The 21,297-nt window shown below is 43.7% G+C and overlaps 2 protein-coding genes across 3 annotated transcripts in view; one reads left to right on the top strand and one right to left on the bottom strand.

Annotated features, from left to right (window-relative positions):
* NCAPH (non-SMC condensin I complex subunit H) overlaps positions 1-12,546 on the bottom strand; it is a 47,824-nt gene extending 35,278 nt beyond the window's left edge. Inside the window, exons 1-3 of one of the 2 annotated variants that reach the window (XM_040345936.1) lie at positions 12,443-12,546; positions 5,836-6,076; positions 4,064-4,154 (exon numbers count right to left, since the gene is read on the bottom strand). In XM_040345936.1, the coding sequence (XP_040201870.1) occupies positions 4,064-4,154; positions 5,836-6,071 (327 nt within the window). In that variant the 5' untranslated portion in view covers positions 6,072-6,076; positions 12,443-12,546. The remainder of the gene's footprint in view (positions 1-4,063; positions 4,155-5,835; positions 6,077-12,442) is intronic. The other variant, XM_040345937.1, reaches the window with a different exon arrangement.
* Positions 12,547-18,806: 6,260 nt separating this feature from the next.
* Positions 18,807-21,297, top strand: part of SNRNP200 (small nuclear ribonucleoprotein U5 subunit 200) — a 51,915-nt gene continuing 49,424 nt past the window's right edge. Inside the window, exon 1 of the mRNA XM_040345934.1 lies at positions 18,807-18,940. Coding sequence (XP_040201868.1) covers positions 18,896-18,940 — 45 coding nt within the window. The 5' untranslated portion in view covers positions 18,807-18,895. The remainder of the gene's footprint in view (positions 18,941-21,297) is intronic.

Raw genomic sequence — 21,297 nt, 5'->3', positions numbered from 1 at the left:
GGAGAGGGTAAAAAGTATTTCCTAACCTGCGCAGATGGTTTCTAAGGGATTCAAATCTGAGAGCTGCTCGTTATAGGCACGAAGCCTGTAAATGTGCAAAAAATAGATAGATATTAAATTAATTTAAACCGCGCTCTCCAAGTGTGGGCTAATTGCGATGTCATACCGTGAATATGCAATGTCAACAAAGAACACTTGGTGTCCCCAGTGAGCGACAGACAAACAGAATGATAAATTCATACAATAAAGTGCAAAGGCATACATATGTGGCAACCAATAAATTGCTTTATAAAAAGGTGCAATGTCCAAAAAATATTTAATGATACATATAGAAGTGAAGATCTTCGGGATTCTGGTGAAAACCAAAATTTAAGAGTGACTGTGTATCTTCCTCCACCAACACCTGTTACACATCCTACTCACCCATTACAGGTAGTCATATGCGCTAAAGATATAGATAATCCAGACAAATCAACCAGAGGGAGTCCTAGCATACTTGGACCGTGCCGTCAAATCTCCAGACATCCGCGGGTGAATGAAAATAATAAAACAGGCTCCCATAGTGAAGTTTGTCACAAATATTTATCAAATTTGTTAAATAGTTCCAAACATGCAGTACATGCAATGCAGGAAGCAGGGATGATGCAGTATGCGCTCCAACTAGGGGTGCAACGGATCACAGGTGATCCGAACGGGTCACCCCCTTCGGATCGGATCACACTGTGATCCGCGGATTGCCACGGCTCCGGAGCTAGGCCGAAGCCGCGGCCTTTCCTAATGTTACGGCGGCGGCTCCGGAGCTAGGCCGAAGCCGCAGCCTTTCCTAATGTTATGGCCGCGGCTTCAGCCTACCTCCGGAGCCGCGACCATAACGCTAGGAAAGGCCGCGGCTTCGGCCTAGCTCCGGAGCCGCGGCCATCTTGGTACACACGGCGGCGGCCCTCCTCTGTTTACACCCACAGAGGAGGAGCCCGCACACGGACACACCGCTCGGGGAGTGCCTGTCGGTACTAGCTGAGGGGGGGTCACTGTACTGAGGGGTCACTGTAATGAGGAGGGGGGGGATCACTGTACAGAGGGGGGGGGGATCACTGTGAGGAGGGGGGATCACTGTGAGGAGGGATCACTGTGAGGAGGGGGGGTCACTGTACTGAGAGGAGGGGGGGGTGTCTGCACTGAGGGGGTACTATAGTTGGTGGGGGGGGGGGGGGGACATGTGGATATTACAGTGGGGGAGATTTTTTTTTTTTTTTGCCGATCCGAAAAATGATCCGATCCGTGACTCCTGATCCGAGGAACGATCCGAACTGTGAGTTTTTTGGTCCGTTGCACCCCTAGCTCCAACTGCATTCCAGTGAGGGCAGAAGTGACATATCGCGCTCAAGCCTCCCAACGCGTTTCATCAGCACGTTCTGACATAATCGGGGGTCATGCGATATGTATGTATGTATGTATGTATGTATGTATGTATGTATGTATGTATATATATATGTATATATATATATATATATATATATATATATATATATATATATACACATACATACACATACACACACACACACACACAGTATTTATCGGCGTACAACACGCACTTCACCCTGAAAATAGAGGGTAAACCATGCCTGCGTGTTTTACGCCGAGATCTGATTTTTTCCCAATGGGGGGCGGGGATCGAGCGGTCCGCCCTGGGTGCTACCCACTGAGAGGGTGTCAGGCCAGCTACCCCGCCTCTCCTGGCCATGGGACAGCGCTGTAGAAAACATTACTGCCAGCCCTTTCTCTTAAAACGCTCCTCCTGTTTACACACACAGATCCACGTCCCTGGCTGTTGCCGGTAATCGAGGGTGCCTGGCGGACATCGCAGCCGCCAGGCACGCGCATCGGCTCCCGAATGACACAGCGGGTGCGCACTTGCGCCCCCTAGATGGCCAGGAAGCCCAGGACGTCATATGATGCCTGCCCAGGATGGGAGATCCCTCCTGCGGACGTCATATGACTATAGCTGGAATGGGAAGTAATCACATTTTTAATTACAAATTTACCCCAATTTAAATTTTCTTTTTAAAAAGAGGGAATTGGCCACATAAAACTTATTGAACATTTTTACTTAGGAATTTTGTTAATTGCAAAGAAAAATTTAATCGGGTTGGATATTCTGTCCAGGCGGTTTTGTACATTAATGGAAGAGATGTATCGGGTCATATGACCTCGGATGACATCAGAACGTGCTGACGAAACGCGTTAACGCTTAACGTGATAAGTTACTTGTGTCCTCACTGGAACACTTTACTATGGGAGCCTGTTTTTTCCCCCTTTCATTCACCCACGGATCTGGAGATGTGGCACGATCTAGCATGCTAGGACTCAGTTTGGTTGATTCGTCTGGATTATCTATATCTTCAGTGCTAGGACTACCTGTAATGGGTGTCATGGCAATCTGAGGAGAAGGAAGAGCAACAGGCTTTGGTGGAGGAAGATACAGTCTCCTAAATATGTTTTTTCACCAGGATCACGAAGACCTTCATTTCTATATGTATCACCATATATTTTATGGACATCACACCTTTTTAAAAATCTATTTACTGGTTGTCACATATTATGCATTTGCACTTTATTGTATGCATTTATCATTCTGTTGATGTCTATTGTCACTCACTGGTGACACCTAGTGTTCTTGTTGACATTGGACATTCATGGTAAGCCAAAGCAGTTAGCACACACTTAGAGACCACAGTCTAAATTAATGTAATATTTATTTATTTTTGCACATAATAGTCCTTGGTTGCAAAAGAGTTTTTAACAAAGTATAAAATATAAGTGTCATCGACTGCTGCAGGGAGCGCCAACAGATGGGCCATAGGAGCCTATGAGTGACATCACTGCTCCCAGGCATTTCCAGCCAGGAATCATCACATGACCAGACCGGAGCGGTCTGAAAATAGGCAAGTATACAGATCTTTCATACACAGGTTAGTCAGAATAGGTGTTAGGAGAGGGAGGAAGCATTTTTAAGGAGGAGTTGTTAGGGTTTTCCCTGAAATTCTTCTTTAAAGTGGAGGTTCACCCGATTTTGTGACTTTGGCTTAAAGAATAGTCCCCCCGATGTACATAACAAGTTGGCATTTTAAAAAAAATGTCAAAAAAATTAGATACCTTATTTATGTCTCCTCGAGCAGGCACTTCCTTGCGGGACTGGGCGTGTCGCTTTCACCGCAATGGATTAGGGGATTGTCTGCTGGTCACAGCGGGGAGTGTCCTTTTCAGGACGCTGACGGCCGTTGTCAAAGCAGCTATGCAGTGTTGACGGTGCGGCTCGCCGTCACACTGCGCATGTGCGGGATAGAGCGGTGAATGCTGGGACAGCATTCACCGCATCCCGGAAGAATACACAGGAGGGCTTCAGAGTGCCTGCAATTAAGATGGAAATGTCCATCATACTTTTTTTTATAAATTATCGTTTTCGGGGAAATCATCATGCTAGCGGCTGTGACTATAGTACTTGTGAGTACTCGTTTCTTTCTCATATCAGCGTTACAATAACCTTTAAAAAAAAAAAAAAAAAAAAAAAACTTTTTCCTGCGGAACTCCCGCTTTAAGTTTGTGGTGGGTTTAATTATTTTGCCCCCAGAATTACTAAACTTGCACTAACACCTTAAACACAGATCCTCACATAATCAAGATAAAATGGGCATATTGTTAAACCCCGATGTCAGATTTTTATTTCCAAATGGGTCCTCATTGAGGAGATTTTCGTACAATACCCACTGACAACACGAGTGTTATGGCAAAAAAAGTGAGGGGAAATCTCAGTGAGAATCAGGCATGGTAGAGCTTCTAAACACTCTTGAATTGATCCAAAACCAAAGGGTTTTGGGTGGAGCTGGGCCTTAAGTGGCATTACAAAAGCAAGCTGGTTACTACAGGTACATGGTGCTGAACTGAATCCAAGTTAATGATAAATGATGCAAATAATATTACAGAATTATGAAGTTTATAGATTTAAGATAATTTGTCAGCAACAAAATACATCAGCGAAAGATACAACAAGCAGATAACTTACATTCTCTTGAGACAACTTGATGCAGGTGGAGTAGTGGTCCGAGATCTGGTTATTTGACAGTTTAGGCAGGACTAGCGAGCTAAGCTCAGATCTGTTGACACAAAGCAGTCACTTAACATGGACTTATGCAGGTTCAGCTACGGTAACTAAGTGCAGTTAGTTGCAGCAATCAAATAAGTGGTCAAAGACTAGGCCACAAGGATTAATATGTAGTGTGGTAAATAATCAGGGCTGGGAGAGATCTACTGACAAAATCGATGGGATGGTTGAGGTAGGTCCTCATATTACATAGCTTTGGTAGATCTAAGGTTGATTGTAGAGATGGCAACATGTATGAAGAGTCCCAGTCCCTTTAGCATTTACTGTGCGGTCCTAGGGGGAGGTCTGGTGCTTGTTCAAAGTAATGAAGGGAAAAACATTTTTTAGACTGGCTTCTAGCAGGTAAATAGTTTTTTGCAATCTCTGACATCTTTCTGTAGTATTAAAATCCTTGGTGATGGCGGGGCTGCACTTGAAGGCCCCTTCATAAGAAAGTTGACCATCACTAGTTTTATTCTATTACCGGTCACTTTTCTTTATGAATTTTCAGTGAGCAAATATTTTGGGTTATTTTTGCAATGTTTATGTTAACCCCAAATTAACATTCCTTATATGCGTTTGCTTATTCCTATCTTGTATAAATGTATCCTATACAGTTTTTATCCCATATACCTAGTGATCCGGCCAGTTCTGCAGGGTCCTGTGTCAAACTGATCATAAGCACAGAACCAGAATCATGCTGGCGTAGTCAGTTTGCCTCTCGAATTGCAGCTCAAGAGATGCAGACCTCCAGCTGTTGCAAAACTACAAGTCCCATAATGCCTCTTGGTGTCATGCTTGTGGCTGCAGAGTCTTGATATCCCTCATGGGACTTGTAGTTCTGCAACAGCTGGAGGTCCACTAATTGCAAATCCCTGCTTTAAAGTTCACCTTTCGGAGCATGTTACACGTTTCACCCTTATTTAAAAATGGAACATGGGACATGCTCCAGTCTCTGCCTCCCAGTGAGAGCAAGCGTGCATCTTCTCCAGGAGCCACCTGTCACAGTTTGAAAACAACGCGGTCGAGCGGGGCTCTGCCCACCGGCCACATCATTCATTTACAAAATTCTGTGAATGGAAAACTACAAGTACAGACACCCTTTGCGGCTGTCGGCTTGTAGTTCTCAATGAACTACCATGGTGCTGTTAAGTGCTCTGGTAGTTCATGGTCTCTTCCCATCAGTGTGCATCTGCCTGCCCATTTGATGCACGAGCAGGCAGATACATGGAGAAGTCTGCAGGAGTCCTGCATGGCACCCGTGATCAGCAGTGCTTACAGTATATGCTCCAAGTAAAAAATAAACAAAAACGCACATTTCTCTACTTGCAAAAAGATGTGCATTTTTTTTTTTTTTTTTAAAGGTAAACTTATCCTTTGAGCTGAAAGTAATGATCGACCTTGCCACCACATTTTTACATGTAGGATCTTCCATGTATTTGTTGAAGAATTAGATGTAGAGAAATATAGGTTAGTTACTGCAAGAGCTAGCCTAGCTGTTTAACAAACGTTGAGATAAAATATTAACAAAGAATTGAACTTGAATATCGAAAAAAAGATGCACGATTAATCTCCTCATAGGTCTGGCTACTGGTATGCAAATTGTAGTTTACTCCTTCGCAATAAACCCTTCAAGATTGTGGTAACTACATGCTAGTTTTTTGGGGGCAGGGCAGAAATTAGAAAGAACTTACCTCTGCGCAGGAGAGATTGTAGATGCCGGAGAATCAGCATTACTAAGCTGTAGATCAATCACCCTGGAGCGCCTCCTCTGTTTTCTTTCCCGTTCATCATCATTACTGGTGAAATTTTGAAGAGTGGGGGTGCCTGCTGCACTGACTGGCTGCGGTCTGGTAGCTGGAGACAAATATTCTCCGCCCGGGGACAAGGGCTTCTGGCGTCCCCCCGACTGAGGAGTAGAGGTTTTCATATTGTCTGGTAAAAACAAAATATAGAAGGTATTCAGCATAACAATGTATTTCTACACATACTTGAATAAAGAATAAAAAGCTAAATTCCTTTAGCTATACATATCCTCATCTTTTAACCACCCTCATACGGAGCCTGTGAAATGCAGAGCAGTATTCTCCCTGGTTCAAGCTAGGCTTGCTCCGAGACCACAGCTGAAGCATAAAAGAGATCATTTACAGTATAGAAACATGCAACAAGTGGCTGAAGTCCCAGCTATCTGCTCCATCTCCTCTCTATTCTATCCAAAACTTAAAACCATTTTGGCAGAAACTATTTTAAAGCTCAAGGAAAGCTAACAATTCAGGAATAAATGTATTGAAGTATAACTACAGTGGAACCTTGGATTGCGAGTAGCGCGGTTAACGAGCGTTTCGCAATACGAGCACTGTATTTAAAAAAAATCCTGACCTCGGTTTGCGAGTGTGGTCTCGTAAAATGAGCAGGATTCAAGCCAAAGTGGTGTGCAATACCGCGTTTGGCCTGAGGTGGGGGGGCGCCGGATCAGAGCCAAATGGCGCCATTCAAAAATCCTCGGAAATACTCAGTTTCCGAGTTCAGCCAAGGAGTGCTTGGCCCATTCCGGGTGTTTCCGAGGCTCTCCAGCGCCCCCCACATGCGACATTGCATGCCATTGAAGTCAATGGGGTAACTCGCTTTGATATGCGAGTACTTTGGATTACGAGCATTCTCCTGGAATGGATTATGCTCGTAATCCAAGGTTCCACTGTATAGGCAAAATGCATTCTTTAGCTTAGGATAGAGTGGGGAGAGATTATAACACTTGCCAGTTTTTATTGCCGTCTGTGCCTGCGGTAAGGAGATTAATCTTCTCCATTTCTCCTCATTACAATTATCATCGAAAGTGAAAGTAAAAGAAAATCCCAAATTCTGGGTTATCCCCAGAAAAGGACTAGAGGGGAAATCTTCCAATGGGGACACTAGTTCTGGTGACTTGGGGAGGGGGGCAAAGTAGTCCCCCAATTTGCAGAGATTTCCTCTCACTTCTTGTGCGGCTATGGGACAGGAAGTGAAGGGAAATCTCCACAATGGGACATAGATGGTAGAAAAAAAACAACGGGTTATAACCCTCCCTTAGGGCTGGTTCAGACCACAAAAACGCACTCCAGATCCGTTCCAGATTGGTCTCTGCATGCGCGTTTTTACTGTGTTCCGGTGCGTTTCTGGATGCATTCCAGATCCTTTTTTTTTCCCTGGTTTTATTTTAACTATACTGGGGTCCGGTGCGTTTGACGCTTTCCGGTGAGTTTGTTTTAATAAAATTCTTTATTTAACAAGGATGAACATGCGGAAATACAGAGACAATGGTATGTATAAAAAGGTATCAGTGAGCTCCCCCCAAATATAGTCAAGGATACAGACATTGCAGTATTATAAAGGCCTTCTAGTAGGGAGTAGCACCTATCCACAGAGGATTGGGGAGGTTCTGCATCCCGCATGACCAATTTTTTATGGCAAAACACCAAGATAGATAGACATAAAAATTTGCAACTACCATCTTTTTATTCTACAGGGCCTCTGCTTTCAGAAAATGTATATTCTGGGAGATTTTTACATGTATGCAAAAATGAAAAACTCATCAGGAGTGTCTTTAAGGCCCCGTTCACACCGGTGCAATTTGTCATGAGATGACAGTTTCATATCACATAAGTTGCACCCCATTATCGGTAAAGGAACCATTCAAATTGTTGCGACTAAAGTAGGGCTGCAACTAACAATTATTTTCATAATCGATTAGTTGGCCGATTATTGTTTCGATTAATTGATTAATCGGATAATGGTTTTTAAAAAAAAAAATTTGCATTTTTAAACTTTTTGGGCCAATTTGTTGTTGGGCAGATTACAAAACACAAAAAACACATTACATGCTTTTCTGCAGCTTCTCCATTGAAGTATATTGAACTAAAAAAAAACAAAATGGCACCGTTTTGCGTTTAAAAAGTCCCCGCCCTTTCCAAATACGCAGCAGCTGAAAAAAAATCATGGATGTGAATGTGTCCCATAGGAAAACATGTAACTGAACTGTAGTGTGTTTCTGCAAAAAGCACCAAAAAACAGAGGTGTGACCACGACCTGAGATGTTTAGTAACAAAATGGGGTTAAAAAAAAACAAAAATAAGTACAAAAAGAGCAAATAATCGCTACTGTAAGGGGTTCATTTTTTTTACTGTGGGACAGTGAAAGTAATATTTACAGTAGCGATTTGCTTTTTTGTAGTATAAAAGGGCTAATATTTTTTTTAACCCCATTATGTTACTGTCCGATTAATCGATTATGAAAATTGTAATCGATTAATTTCATAATCGATTAATCGATTAGTTGTTTCGGCCCTAGACTAAAGGTTCCTGTGCTACTTTTTGCCAATTTCATTGGGACTTCTATAGGCTTCTGGTAAACAAAGTTGCAATGAAATTGTAGGTGCAAATCGCTCTGATTTGCGAAAAAGGAATTTGCGATATTTAAAAGTCGCACCAGTGTGAACCCGGGCATTAAACGAGCGCTGCATGGCTGTAGTCAGCTAATGCAAATTTGTAGGATTTTGTCTTGTTCGGCTTTCCCTAAATTCAGCCTGGCTGTCAGTAGGTGGCACTGTCACCTCTGCTATTACTGTGCAAACACACAGTACATCTGGATTGACAATATTCATCTATTTTCCCAGCTCATCGCTAGGAGATGCCTTTGCCAGTGGTGCATTATAGAAAGGGATATTGGGTACAGGGGGTTGAGCCCACACAAGTGGCTTGCTATGGGGGGACTAAGAAGGCAGGAAAAGCCAAAAATGATGGCAGGGAACCCCAGAAGAGAAGGAACGAGGCTGCTTTGTGCAAAACCATTACACAGAGCAGGTAAATATGACATGTTTTTTTTTTTTTCTGTGAAATAACAAAGTCTTAGTCTTACACTGCATCAGAGGAAGATTGTTCTATGAATTAAAGGGATACTAAAGGATAATTTTTTATTTTTTTTAAATACCAAACAGGTCATACTTACCTCCACTGTGCAGCTCGTTTTGCACAGAGTGGCCCCGAACATCCTCTTCTGGGGTACCTCGGCAGCTCTCGTGGCTCCTTACCTTAATGCATAGGATGCATTAAGGTGAAAAAACACGAGAGTTTATAACCCCTTTAAGGTTCCATGCACACTGAAGCTCATAAACAGCCGTTTTTTGGGGAGTTTTTTCTTTCCATTGCCTAAAACTCCCCACTACGTTATGCTATGTGTCCATGCACACATGGACTTTTCATCAACAGTGGATGGGCTGTTGTCTGAACACTCTAAAATCACATTCAGGAGCTGCATTTGGGACCACAAAAAAAGCTTAAAAAAACATTAAATGCACATAAACGCTCAAAAGCGTAGCTCACCAGCGTTTAAAATTTTGGGGAAAAAAACACACGATAAAAACCACCAACGTGGAAAAACTCACTGCAAAGCTACTGCCGTTTTTATAACCTTATTTTAATGTCCAGTGTGCATGGAGCCTTAAAAAGGAGCTCTGGTCAAATGCTGTAGCTGCGGTTTCTTTTTTTTTAACTATTGCCAGCCCAGAGATCCAGTACGGTCTTCACCCAGGCAAGTCTTTGGGTCCCCATTGGGGGGGGGGGGGGGGGGACCCAATATCAATTTTTCATCCACCTTTCAGGCCGTTAGCTGATATTCTGTACATCACCGTCACCAGCATGTCACTTGCCACCCAGATGCAGCGTGTCACTACTTCTGGCAGCCTCTCCCCAGCAACGTCCAAGCAGGTAATTTTCTACATGCAGGAGGGCAGTGAGAAACGACACAACCATCTCTCTGCTCACCTGCAGCTCTAACCCCTAGTTCACACCAATGCGTTTTGACAGTTCTGCAGTTTTTCAGTTCTTATAACAGAGGGGAAACATTTGACAGGTAAGGATACATGCAGGAGACATCTATATCCTTATAGATCAGCACTATGGCAGTAGTTTAGAAAGGATGAGAGTGGGTTTACATCCTCTTTAATCATTAAAAAAAAAAAAGTGATCTTGATTCAACCCCTCTTGCATAGCCCTGCTCACATTTAAAAAAAAAAAAAAAAAAAAAAAAGCAAAGTTTATGACAACGTTGCTCAGCGCTGAGAGATAAAAAGAAACATTGTATCCTTCGGTTCTTTTACATCAGGGGTCTCCAAACTTAACAAAAGCCCAGTATACTGTGCTTCAGACTTAAGGGGGGCCGGACTGTGGCCATTAGTAGAAATTGTCTTGGAGACAGTGGGAGTAAACAGTGCATCTTTGGCATTAGCCCCTCCCTCTCTGCAAGCTTCTGGGACACATCACAGGTCCCAGAAGATTGCCTGGCCACTAGGAGAGCGCAGCGCGACTCACGCATGCGCACCCAGCTGTGAAGCCACAAGCTGTCACTGCTGGATGCCCACAGGTAGAAATGACAGCGCAGCGGAGAGGAGGGGGAAAGGAGCGATGCTTCAGGCACCTGCATCGCTGGACCGTGGGACAGGTGAGTGTCTGTTTATTAAAAGTCAGCAGCTACACCTTTTGTAGCTGCTAACTTAATAAACTGAAAAACATCTGGAACTCCGCTCTAAAGACTAAGGGCTAGATTCAGGTAGGGGGACGTAAGTTTGTGCGGGCGTAGCGTATGTTATTTACGCTACGCCGCCACAATTTAGAGAGGCAAGTGCAGTATTCACAAAGCACTTGCTCCGTAAGTTGCGGCGGCGTATTGTAAATCTGCTGGCGTAAGCGCACCAAATTCAAATTGTCAAGAGGTTTTTATGTAAAAAAAAAAAAAAAAAAAATGACCCCACGTAAATGACGTTTCTCACGAACGGTGTATGCGCCGGCTGTGAACGTATCCCAGTGCGCATGCTCCTAATCACGTCGCAAATAGTCAATGCTTTCGACGTGAATGTAATTTACGCAAAGCCCTATTCGCGAACGACTTACGCAAACGACGTAAACTTTTCAAAATTTGACGCGGGAACAACGTCCATACTTAACATTGGCTATGCCTCATATAGCAGGAGTAACGTTACGCCGGAAAAAGCCTTACGCAAGCGGCATATCCAGCTCATTTGCATATTCTACGCTGAAATCGACAGCAGCGCCACCTAGCGGCCAGCGTAAATATGCAACTAAGATACAACGGCTTAAGAGACTTACGCCAGTCGGATCTTAGCCTAATGTCGGCGTATCTTGCTTTCTGAATACAGAAAGAAGATACGCCGGCGCAGCTTTGAATTTACGCGGCGTATCAATAGATACGCCGGCATAAATTCTTGCTGAATCTAGCCCTAAGCCTTTTCTGACACTTGTTGCTTAAAGTTAAAGCGGAGCTCCACCAAGAAAAAAAAATGTATTTTATACATACCTGAAGTGCCTGTTGCTAGGCAGATCGTCCTAATCTGCCACTTCCTGATCCGCGGTCCATCTTCTCCTCTTTGGCTGCCTCCTGGGGAATGGGGGAGCGGTGTCTTCTGGGACCTTGTGTGTGTGTGTCCCAGGAGGTATCACCCATTCACCTCGCGCATGTGCAGTAGGGAGTCAGGCAGTGAAGCCGCAAGGCTTCTCTTCCTGATTCCCTCACCGAGGATGGCGGCGGGGGAGGCGAGACCCGAGCGTTTGCTCGGCTTCAGCATCGTGGGGACCCTGGACGTGTAAGTCTCCTTATTAAAAGTCAGCAGCTACAGTGTTAGTAGCTGCTGACTTTTAATTTTTTTTTTAAACCGGACCTCCGCTTTAAAATCAGTATTTTTTGCTAGAAAATTACTTAGAACCCCCAAACATATATAATTTTGTTTTTTTAAGCTTAGACCCTAGAGAATAAAATGCGATCAGTGGTGCCCTCCCCCCCCCCCCCATTGCTGGGGGTTCAGCAGCGATCAATGGCGCCCCCCGTCGCTGGGGGGGGTCAGCAGCGATCAATGGCGCCCCAACTGCCAGATAAAAGGAAAAGGCCGCAGTTTGGAGACCCCTGGTATAGTGTATGGCCACCTTTATTTACCAAACACACATCTCACCTATCCCATCAGACAGGCCTTTGTACCACATAGTAGGTGGTAGAGCTAAAGGAGATTGAAGGGTGACACGCTTACTTTACATGCAAAGTCTCTGACTCAGGGAGTATTAGAATGTCAATCGTTTCCTCACAACAAGCTTTATTAATACACACAGCTGCAGTCCGTACAGTGCGAGTTCTGTGTACACACATTGCAGCAGTCCAATTCCAGTGACAGCGCTGGCCGAACGCCTCATACCACCCATATACCCTCCCCATGCCCCATTACCGACTCCCGGTACATAGTATATACCCAGACAATACACATACCTACCGGGCGCCTGATTTCCGGCTCCAGAGCTTTCAAAAATTCCGCGCTATCGCACAGCGTGATGACGTCACTAGATAACGGCTCGAGGAGGGTTTACAGAGCTGTGGGCGGAGCATGGGGGACGGGAGTCGTGCGCCATGTTTGTTTGGGGCGAGTGCCAACACTGTGCTGTCGCGTTGGTACTGCTCCTTTCCTCCTGTGATAGCCTTTATGTTAACTGCCGTTTGTTGTTGAGTAAAATGTTATTGAAATGTATACTGAATTTGGGAACATGAAGGACAGCATTTACACTTGCAGAGGTGCTCCTGGATTCATCTGATTTTTATTATCAAGGATCTTCTTCCCAATAAATATATCCACCATACAAATGCTAGTTTTATGAATTATACTGTAATGCTTTGTTGACCTAGTGGATTTGTTCATGTTCTCTTTATTTGTTACAGTGCAATGGCTGGAAAAAAATGTAGATCTGAAATGTTTTTTCCTGGCACAAACAGGCAGTATAAAGCCGGGTATACACCATACCTCCCAACTGTCCCGGATTTCGAGGGACTGTCCCTGATTTGGACCAAAGTCCCTCTGTCCCTCATTTTGGTCTGATCTATATAGTTGTATATAAAATTCACTATTTATCTCTTAAAAAGCGTTTCACAGTACTAAACCTTTCATCCAATTTCTAAATTGCATTTATAAGTGTCAAAAGCCAATATATAATAGTGGTTAAAAATGAACTTGTGGGTTTAACTAATCTATTTTTTGTAGAATTCTCCTTTAACCACTTGTCGACCGGCTCACGCCGATATACGTCGGCAAAGTGGCACGTTCCCGCAAAACAATGTATGGTTACGTTGCTCCATTTAAGAGTTCACGCGCCGGCTGCACGTGGGGAGACCCGATGCATGTGGCTGGCGGGCACGATCGTCGCTGGCCACCAGCGATCACGGGCACGAGAGCCAGCATAGGGATTTGTGTATGTAAACACACAAATCCCTGTTCTGTCAGGAAAGAGGAGACAGATCATTTGTTCCTACTAAGTAGGAACAGCGATATGTCTCCTCCCCCAGTCAGTCCCATCCCCCCACAGTAAGAAACACACATGAGAGAACAAATGTAACCTCTTGATCGCACCCTAGAGTTAACCCATTTCCTACCAGTGACATTTATACAGTAATCAGTGCATTTTTAGAGCTCTAAACACTGCATAAATGTCAATGGTCCCAAAAATGTGTCAAAAGTATCCAATCTGTCCACCGCAATGTCACAGTACTACTAAAAATCGCAGATCACCGCCATTACTAGTAAAAAAAATAATAATAATAAAAATTCCATAAATCTTTCCCATAGTTTGTAGATGCTATAACTTTTGCGCAAAACATTCAATTCACGCGTACTGCGATTTTATTTACCAAAAATACATAGAATATATATTGGTTAAAACTGATGTTTGAAATTTGTTTTCTAATAACATTCTTGGGGATATTTATTAGAGCAAAAAGTAAAAAATATTGTTTTTTTTCAAAATGTATGCTCTTTTTTAGTTTATAGCGCAAAAAAAGAAAAACCGCAGAGGTGCTCAAATACCACCAAAAGAAATCTCTATTTGTGGGAAACAAAGGATGTCAATTTTGTTTGGGTGCAATGTCGCACGATCGCACAATTGTCAGTTAAAGCGACGCAGTGCCATATCGCAAAAAATGCCCTGGTGATTAAAGGGGCAAATATTTTCGGGGCTGAAGTTATTAAACACAGCTAAATACACTGCTCCCAAGCCGCCTCAAAGCTGCTGTTTGCAGGACTTTTACAAATGTCCCGCAAGTGCACCGCCCCAGAGTGAAAGCAGAAAATGTGAGGCAGGTTTCAGGCGATTTTTAGAGGCTATTTCAAGCTCTAAAATGCCTGAAAACTGCCTCAGTGTGAAAGGGGTCTTACAAAAACTAGAGGGTGCGACGTACAGAAAGCACTATATAATGGCTTTATCTTTTTTATCTTTCAGCACTGTCTGAATCTTGCTGAGAATCAACAACAGTCTAATACCTAATGGAACCATTTGGAAATATAGAGTTACACCTGGGAACGATTCAAGTTTACATCATGAAAGAACATATCATTCCCTTAAAGGGGCAGGTGCATTTTGACCAATTGTTCATAGGTCAGAATATAAGGTGAGCAGATAGATAGTGGTGAAGGCCTGTGCATCAAGTGGCGTAATCACAGAAGATATTAGTGGAGAATGAATTGGAGTTGTTGGAATCATATTTGAAAAAAACACAGGACATTTCATTGTATTTATTAATTTTAATTTGTGTGTTTTTAATATAATTTGGTGCATGTTTTTTTCCACTGTGAATGTTTAAATGATCACATTGTGCAGCACTGGATCATTTTAATAAAAGACTTAACTGTACGTTAGCATCAGAACTTGTTTTCTTTCCATAGGTGTCAAAGAATGCAAAATCAGCTTGATGCATTTAAAGGCCCTGTAACGGTCAGGGGTTAACGCCGTTATGATATTCCATTCCACCAACCCACGACAGCTTCCGACACTCCACAATCCAGCAGACAGGACCCATTGGATTTCCCCCCAGAATAAAGAGACACAGCTCTGTTCTCTGGTTCTAAACAGAATGACACTTTAATGGTAAAACTCAGCTCTTTTATACAGTAGAAACCAAGAGTGAACAATGACTCAACTCTACCCACAACATGACACACGGAGCTCAATACACATTCCTTTGGAAAATGACATTCAGAATAAACTACATGAACTAATTACTAATCATTACCCAGACAATCTGACTCCGCGATAAGCTATTCTCACCTGCTACACAATATACATTCCTTTGTAGACGTAATTGACATGCTAATTCACATTCCACATCTATCATCAATAGACTTTCACACCATACAATGTCAATTAGCATAGCACAATGAAATATCTTAGGAGCCAGACTCAATTAACACCTCAACAGTATGTGTCCCCACATGAATGAATCACTCTTCTATTGACCTGTTGGGTTCAGAATAAACAACTTGTAATATTTCAAGATATCCTGCAATACATGAATTATCGTTACTGTCCCATCTCATGTAATCCGAGATATAATTTCTCAGTCATCCTATGCCCCTATTGGACATAGGATGACCCTAGACATAAGCGCCCATACACACGATCTGACTTGTCGACAACAAAGGTCCGACGGATGTGCTTTATCGGACAAGCAGACCGTCTGTATTCTCCATCGGACAAATGTTCGCTGTGCATGCCCTCAAACTTTTTGATAACAAATGTCTGATGGAGGATAATCCGATCGTGTGTACACAAGTCCGCCGGACTAAAATCCAAAGTACAAACACGCATGCTCAGAACCAATGCTAAACATCAGACAACAATAGCAGAAGTTGCCCAAAGGGTGATGGTAAAAAGCTGAAAAACCACGTGATTTGGTGAATGTTGGCTGAAAATGTTTTACAGTCTGTATGCATACCAAGTTCACGGCCAACCCAAAATTCCACGTATTTGTCCAATGGAAATCCAATCGTGTGTACGGGGCTTTAGAAGGAACTCAGAAACATCTACAATCCATTACAAATTCAAGATAAATGCACCTTAAAGTATCATGGGTTTTCCAACTACATAAGTCCCTCAAAAGCAGACAGATTCTCACATATCTGTATTCACTGTGAATGTGAAATTCAAAGTCTTCCAATTCACATATTGTCCACATTTCTTCAATAAACATTCCTTTCCAAAAAAAATTAAAACAAATAGAAAAAAGGAAATACAAAATATCATAAATGTACATACTTGTGACATACTATACACATCACAGGTATACAAGCCTTATCTGATAACATACAATTGATGTCTGTGTATGGATCCATGCACCTGCTCTTACCTGCATGTCAAAAGTGTACAGTGACTGTGCCTTTGACCATCATCATCTAGCTGGCCTATCGGAGGTACCGATACATGCAAACCTTTATCCCAAAGGAGGAAAAGGAAGTGGTAGGAGCGTGAGGACAGTTGCTGAGACTGGCCAAACATATACTTCAACCCACAAAGTTTTGTAGTGGACTATCTGAGTACTGATACACAGAAAGATAAATCTTAGATAAAAAATAAATTAATTTATTACATATAAAAAGACATACATAAATCACATTAAAAAAGTTTCAGAAAACAATATACAAATACTCAAAGGTACCCCCAACAGATATCTGTTGATGGATTTTTTCTCATAGATTAACCAGTCCTCTACTAGTTTCACGGTACATAGACCGCTTTGTCAGGAGGAATAATCTATAAAACAAATAATCAAATAAAACACATGATCAAATAATTACAAAAGCATAATATATAGATAAAGCTCAATGGTAACATTGAGAAGTTGCTTACCCAACAGGTTAATCGCCAGATACAAGGCCCAGCTGCTCAAAAGGCTCCCCCCACGGCGGACAAGGGGGATTATGAGGAATTAAATCTAAATAGGGGTAACAATAGATATATACAAAGCAGTGGGTCAAATAATACCCATAAAGGGATTGTATGGTGCACGGGGGAGAAGGAAATGGGTAGTGAAGGAAAGAAAGTGCACATATACCTTATGGTTAAAAATGCATAACCTACCTGCTTTGATATCTTTTATAGATCCATACCTTCCCACTTTCTGACATAGGAATGAGGGACACCTATCAGCAAAAGTATGCAGGCATAGGACACACCACTTGCCACTCCCCCTTAAAGGAGAATTGTACAAAAAAATAAGATTGGTTAAACCCACAAGTGCTTTTTTTTCCACTACTATTTCTTTATATTGGCTTTTGGAATTTACAAATGAAGCAATTTAGAAATTAGATGAAAGGTTTAGCACTGGGAAACACTTTTTGATAGATAAAAAGTGCATTTTATATACATCTGTATAGATCAGACCAAAATGAGGGACGAATGAGGGACAGAGGGACATTGCTCCAAATCACGGACAGTCCCTCGAAATCAGGGACAGTTGGGAGGTATGTAGATCTATTCAAAAATATGTACAAAACTCCAAGGGGGGGGGGGATTTGACAAGGACATGGCAGGCAGAAAGAGGGAATGCAAACAGTGAGACTGTATATAGGGTATCTCAGGTGGTGGTTGGAACACCATTAGGTAGTTGCAAGCTGAAAGTTCATTAAGACTGAATCGAGCGCCTGATAAGGGTCCGTGGCCAAGCTGGAGCCTATAGGTGTCAGATGGGTCTGTAAAATTAAAATTAATAAAGATTGATGCAAGAGAGAGGCAGGGAGTAAACCCGCACAGACTTGGCCGTAGATATCCCAGTCATACTTTTCTCATGTCTGCCGTTTATGACCCCCCTGGAGAGATACATTTGTGGTGCTCACCAGTGGGTCGAGGCCTTGTAATTGGCGATTGACCTGTTGAGTAAACAACTTCTCAACATTACCGCTGAGTATTATCTATATATTATGCTTTTGTAATTCTTTGATCATGTGTTTTATTTGATTATTTGTTTTATAGATTATTCCTCCTGACGAAGCGGCCTTCTGATCTCACAGGTTTGCTAATCTGACAGAAGTTCGCTGCTTTTAAAACTCCACATGTAAACAGTCAGACCGAGTTCTAAGTACTGTATTTTACTATATAACCTCAGTTTACAGTTAAAAATAAGTTTAAAATGCAAAACTATGGTGGGTGTAACAAAGTGTCCGCTTGCCCCCTTCTTACTCCATCCTTACTGTGGGCAAGTGCTGGGTGTAGCAAGATGGCGGCGACGAAATGTCACTTCCATTTCCCATTCTGCTGGTGCTCTGTCAGATATGGCGACCCATCAGAATTGGTAACGGAAGTGATGTTCCGTCGCCGCCATTTTGCTAACCCCCCAAGCGAACATCTTGTTACACCCACTGGAATTTCACTGTTATTTTTAACAGTAAACAGAGCTTATAAGGTGAAATACAGTATTTAGAAATCCGACGGACTGTTTAGATGTTGAAGTGGTGATGATCTCACAAGTTTAATAATCTGACAGAACAACGGTGCTTTTATAATTCAACACGTAAACAGTCCAAGGGATTTCTAAATACTATATTTGGCCATATATGTTCCGTTTCCTGTTAAAAATAACTGTGAACTTCAAAACTCCGGTGGGTGTAACAAGATGTCCGCTTGCCCCCTTCTTGGTGTATCCTTACTGTGTAGGAGTGCGGGGTGTAGCAAGATGGCGACGACGAAACGTCACTTACGTTATCATGTCTGACGGGTCGCATATTCTGACGGAACATAGGAAGTGGAAGAGTTGGCGGAAGTTGTTCATAATTGACCCGGAAGTAGAACAGTGTGGCGAAGTTTTTAATAAGATAACCCGGAAGTAGAAGAATACGGCGGAAGTTTCGTTTGCAGCGCGTTGTTCCCTACCTGTGTGTGAAGTGCAGACCGGGGAAGGAACGGCAGAATGGCGGACGTTACTGCCCGTAGCTTACAGTACGAGTACAAGGCGGTAAGTACACCCGGCATACTTGCCCATATAGTAGTGTAAGCCGGGAGAGGGAAGACTGAGCAGTCACAGTGGGGTCCCATTGAGGGAGTTCAGTGAAATCTACTGTAGATCACCAGAATTGGGCAGCTTTGTCTCACAACTGATATGAACTTTTCCAGCCCTCTTTGTATTGTCTATACAGTGGGAATAAGTTCAAAAATGCATCCCACTGCATCTGGTGTGATTGTTTCCTGAAAGTTCTTGTCAGGTTTCTGAAAGAGAACTCCACAGCAGCCAATGTGTCCTGCTTCACATGTTTCAGTGCTTCAGCCTCCAGCTGTGTTTTCAGCATTTGGAACTATAGGGGTGTTGCATAACTGTGTCCCCCTGCCCCACATTTGTGGTGGCTTTCCCAGACTTCTCGGCCAATGCAGGACTCGGTAGTGATGTAGGATGAGGCCTCGTACACACGACCGAACATGTCTGCTGAAACTGGTCCGCGGACAGGTTTCCAGTGGACAAAAGTTTCTTGGCATGCTAAGAAACATGTCCGCTGGAAAGCTGTCCGTCGGACATGTCCGATGGTCAGTACGACTCATCGGACATGTCCGCTGGCCCGAAATCCCGTGCATGCGTCGAAGTGATTCGACGCATGCGTGGAAGCATTGAACTTCCGGGTTCGCGCACGTCGCCGCCACGTCACCGCGTTTTCTGTCCGCGGGGAATTTGGTCTGATGGTGTGTACACACATCAGACCAAATTCTGCCAGCAGACATGTCCGATGAAAACGGTCCGTGGACCGTTTTCATCGGACATGTCGGGTCGTGTGTACAAGGCCTTAGGGGATGGAGCTGCAGAGGGCAGATGTGCACTTCCAATACTGCCGTAAGTGTTAAATGCTGAAGGCTCTGGCAGAGGATTCAGTGCTCAATGGGGGGGGGGGGGGGGTGCTTATTGCCGAAAGGCCTCATATTGGTTAATTTCACCCCCCCCCCAGAAAGCAGCCCTAAGGGTTCTATAGACAGGGTAGTTAGACATTCAGGCATGTTAGGACAGCTGTTCATAGTCTGCCCTGATAGTTTGAAGCTGCTGTTGAATAGCTTGTTAAAGTGGTTCGAAAGCAGGGTTCAACAAAGGCAGGTTGCCATGGTGACTAGAAACCGTGTCCTGGCGCCTGGGCTTCTGCCAGCCCACTCACTGCAACTCCCATTGCCTGACGCCCCAGAAATGCAGCTCTTGGGTGCTGGGCAGCCGATCCTTTTTTCTCCCTGGCTGGTGTCTGTGGTTTTACCCGGAGTCTGATATTCGGCTGTCAGATCCGGCTGCTGTCCCCTCCTCCTCAATGCCCAAATAGGTCCGAAGGATGAACGGTCCTTGCTACAACGCCGCCAAGCTGTGGCCCTGGCAATACTCTCAGTGGGAGCTGGACATGTTGAAGTTGTAGATCGAGCGGGGAAGCTGGCTGGGCTGTATGTTCCTCCACTGCTCTTCCCACTCCAGAACACAGTGAATTTGGGACAGATGTGCTCGCTCTACATCAGTCGCATCAACTGCAACAGAGGGGCAACCGGACCTGGATGTATACAAGGGAGGCAGGTTGTCTATAGAAGGGGAGAGGGAGGACAGACCCAGTGTGTATACAGGTGAGGAGGGGGGCAGGGTTTATATAGAGGGGGGGCAGACCCATTGTGTATATATAGAGGGCAGAACCAGGGTTTATATAGGGGAGCAAATCCCAGGTCACCATGGCGACAAAAAAACAGGTGCCAGCGGGTGAGTTTCCACTGGGCACCCGACGCAAGCAATGCCTGTTGCCCAACGTCCCAGATATACAGTGTCGGGCAGCCCATCCAGCTCCGACACCCAAAAACAAAAAAACTCCAACTCCGCTGTTTACCCGCAGCAGAGCCAAAGTTTCTCTCTCCCTTTCCACACACACCCGCAGCCCCGTACTCCCTCAGACCTGCCGCCACTGTGGAGAAAGACTCCCCTTTCCCTCGGCACCAGCCAATCCATGCACACCGTGGCCCACCCCTCCTTGTCCCTGTGGCTGTGCTGGAGACAAACAAGGAGGCGAGCAGAGTCCAGCCCACCCATGCCACACGCCACAACACACACTAGAGCTGCGCATTTCTGGATAAAATGAGAATCACAATTTTTTTGCTTATAATAAAGATCACGATTCTAAAGAACTTTTTTGTTTTAAAGTTTTGAACATCCTGTTATCAAAGAAGATGGCAATAAAATAAGACATAATACTCTTTACTTCAATCTAATTTAGAGAGATGTAATGAAAAATAGTGTAATGTAAAGAAATGGGGAAAAATTACCATTAAGTTAATTTACATCCGTCTCACAGCAGGGGTCCGATGTATCTT

The sequence above is a fragment of the Rana temporaria genome, chromosome 3, assembly GCF_905171775.1.
Source record: "Rana temporaria chromosome 3, aRanTem1.1, whole genome shotgun sequence".
Classification (NCBI taxonomy): domain Eukaryota; kingdom Metazoa; phylum Chordata; class Amphibia; order Anura; family Ranidae; genus Rana; species Rana temporaria.
The sequence above is the reverse complement of the archived record's forward strand: the minus strand, read 5'-3'. Positions and strand labels throughout refer to the sequence as shown.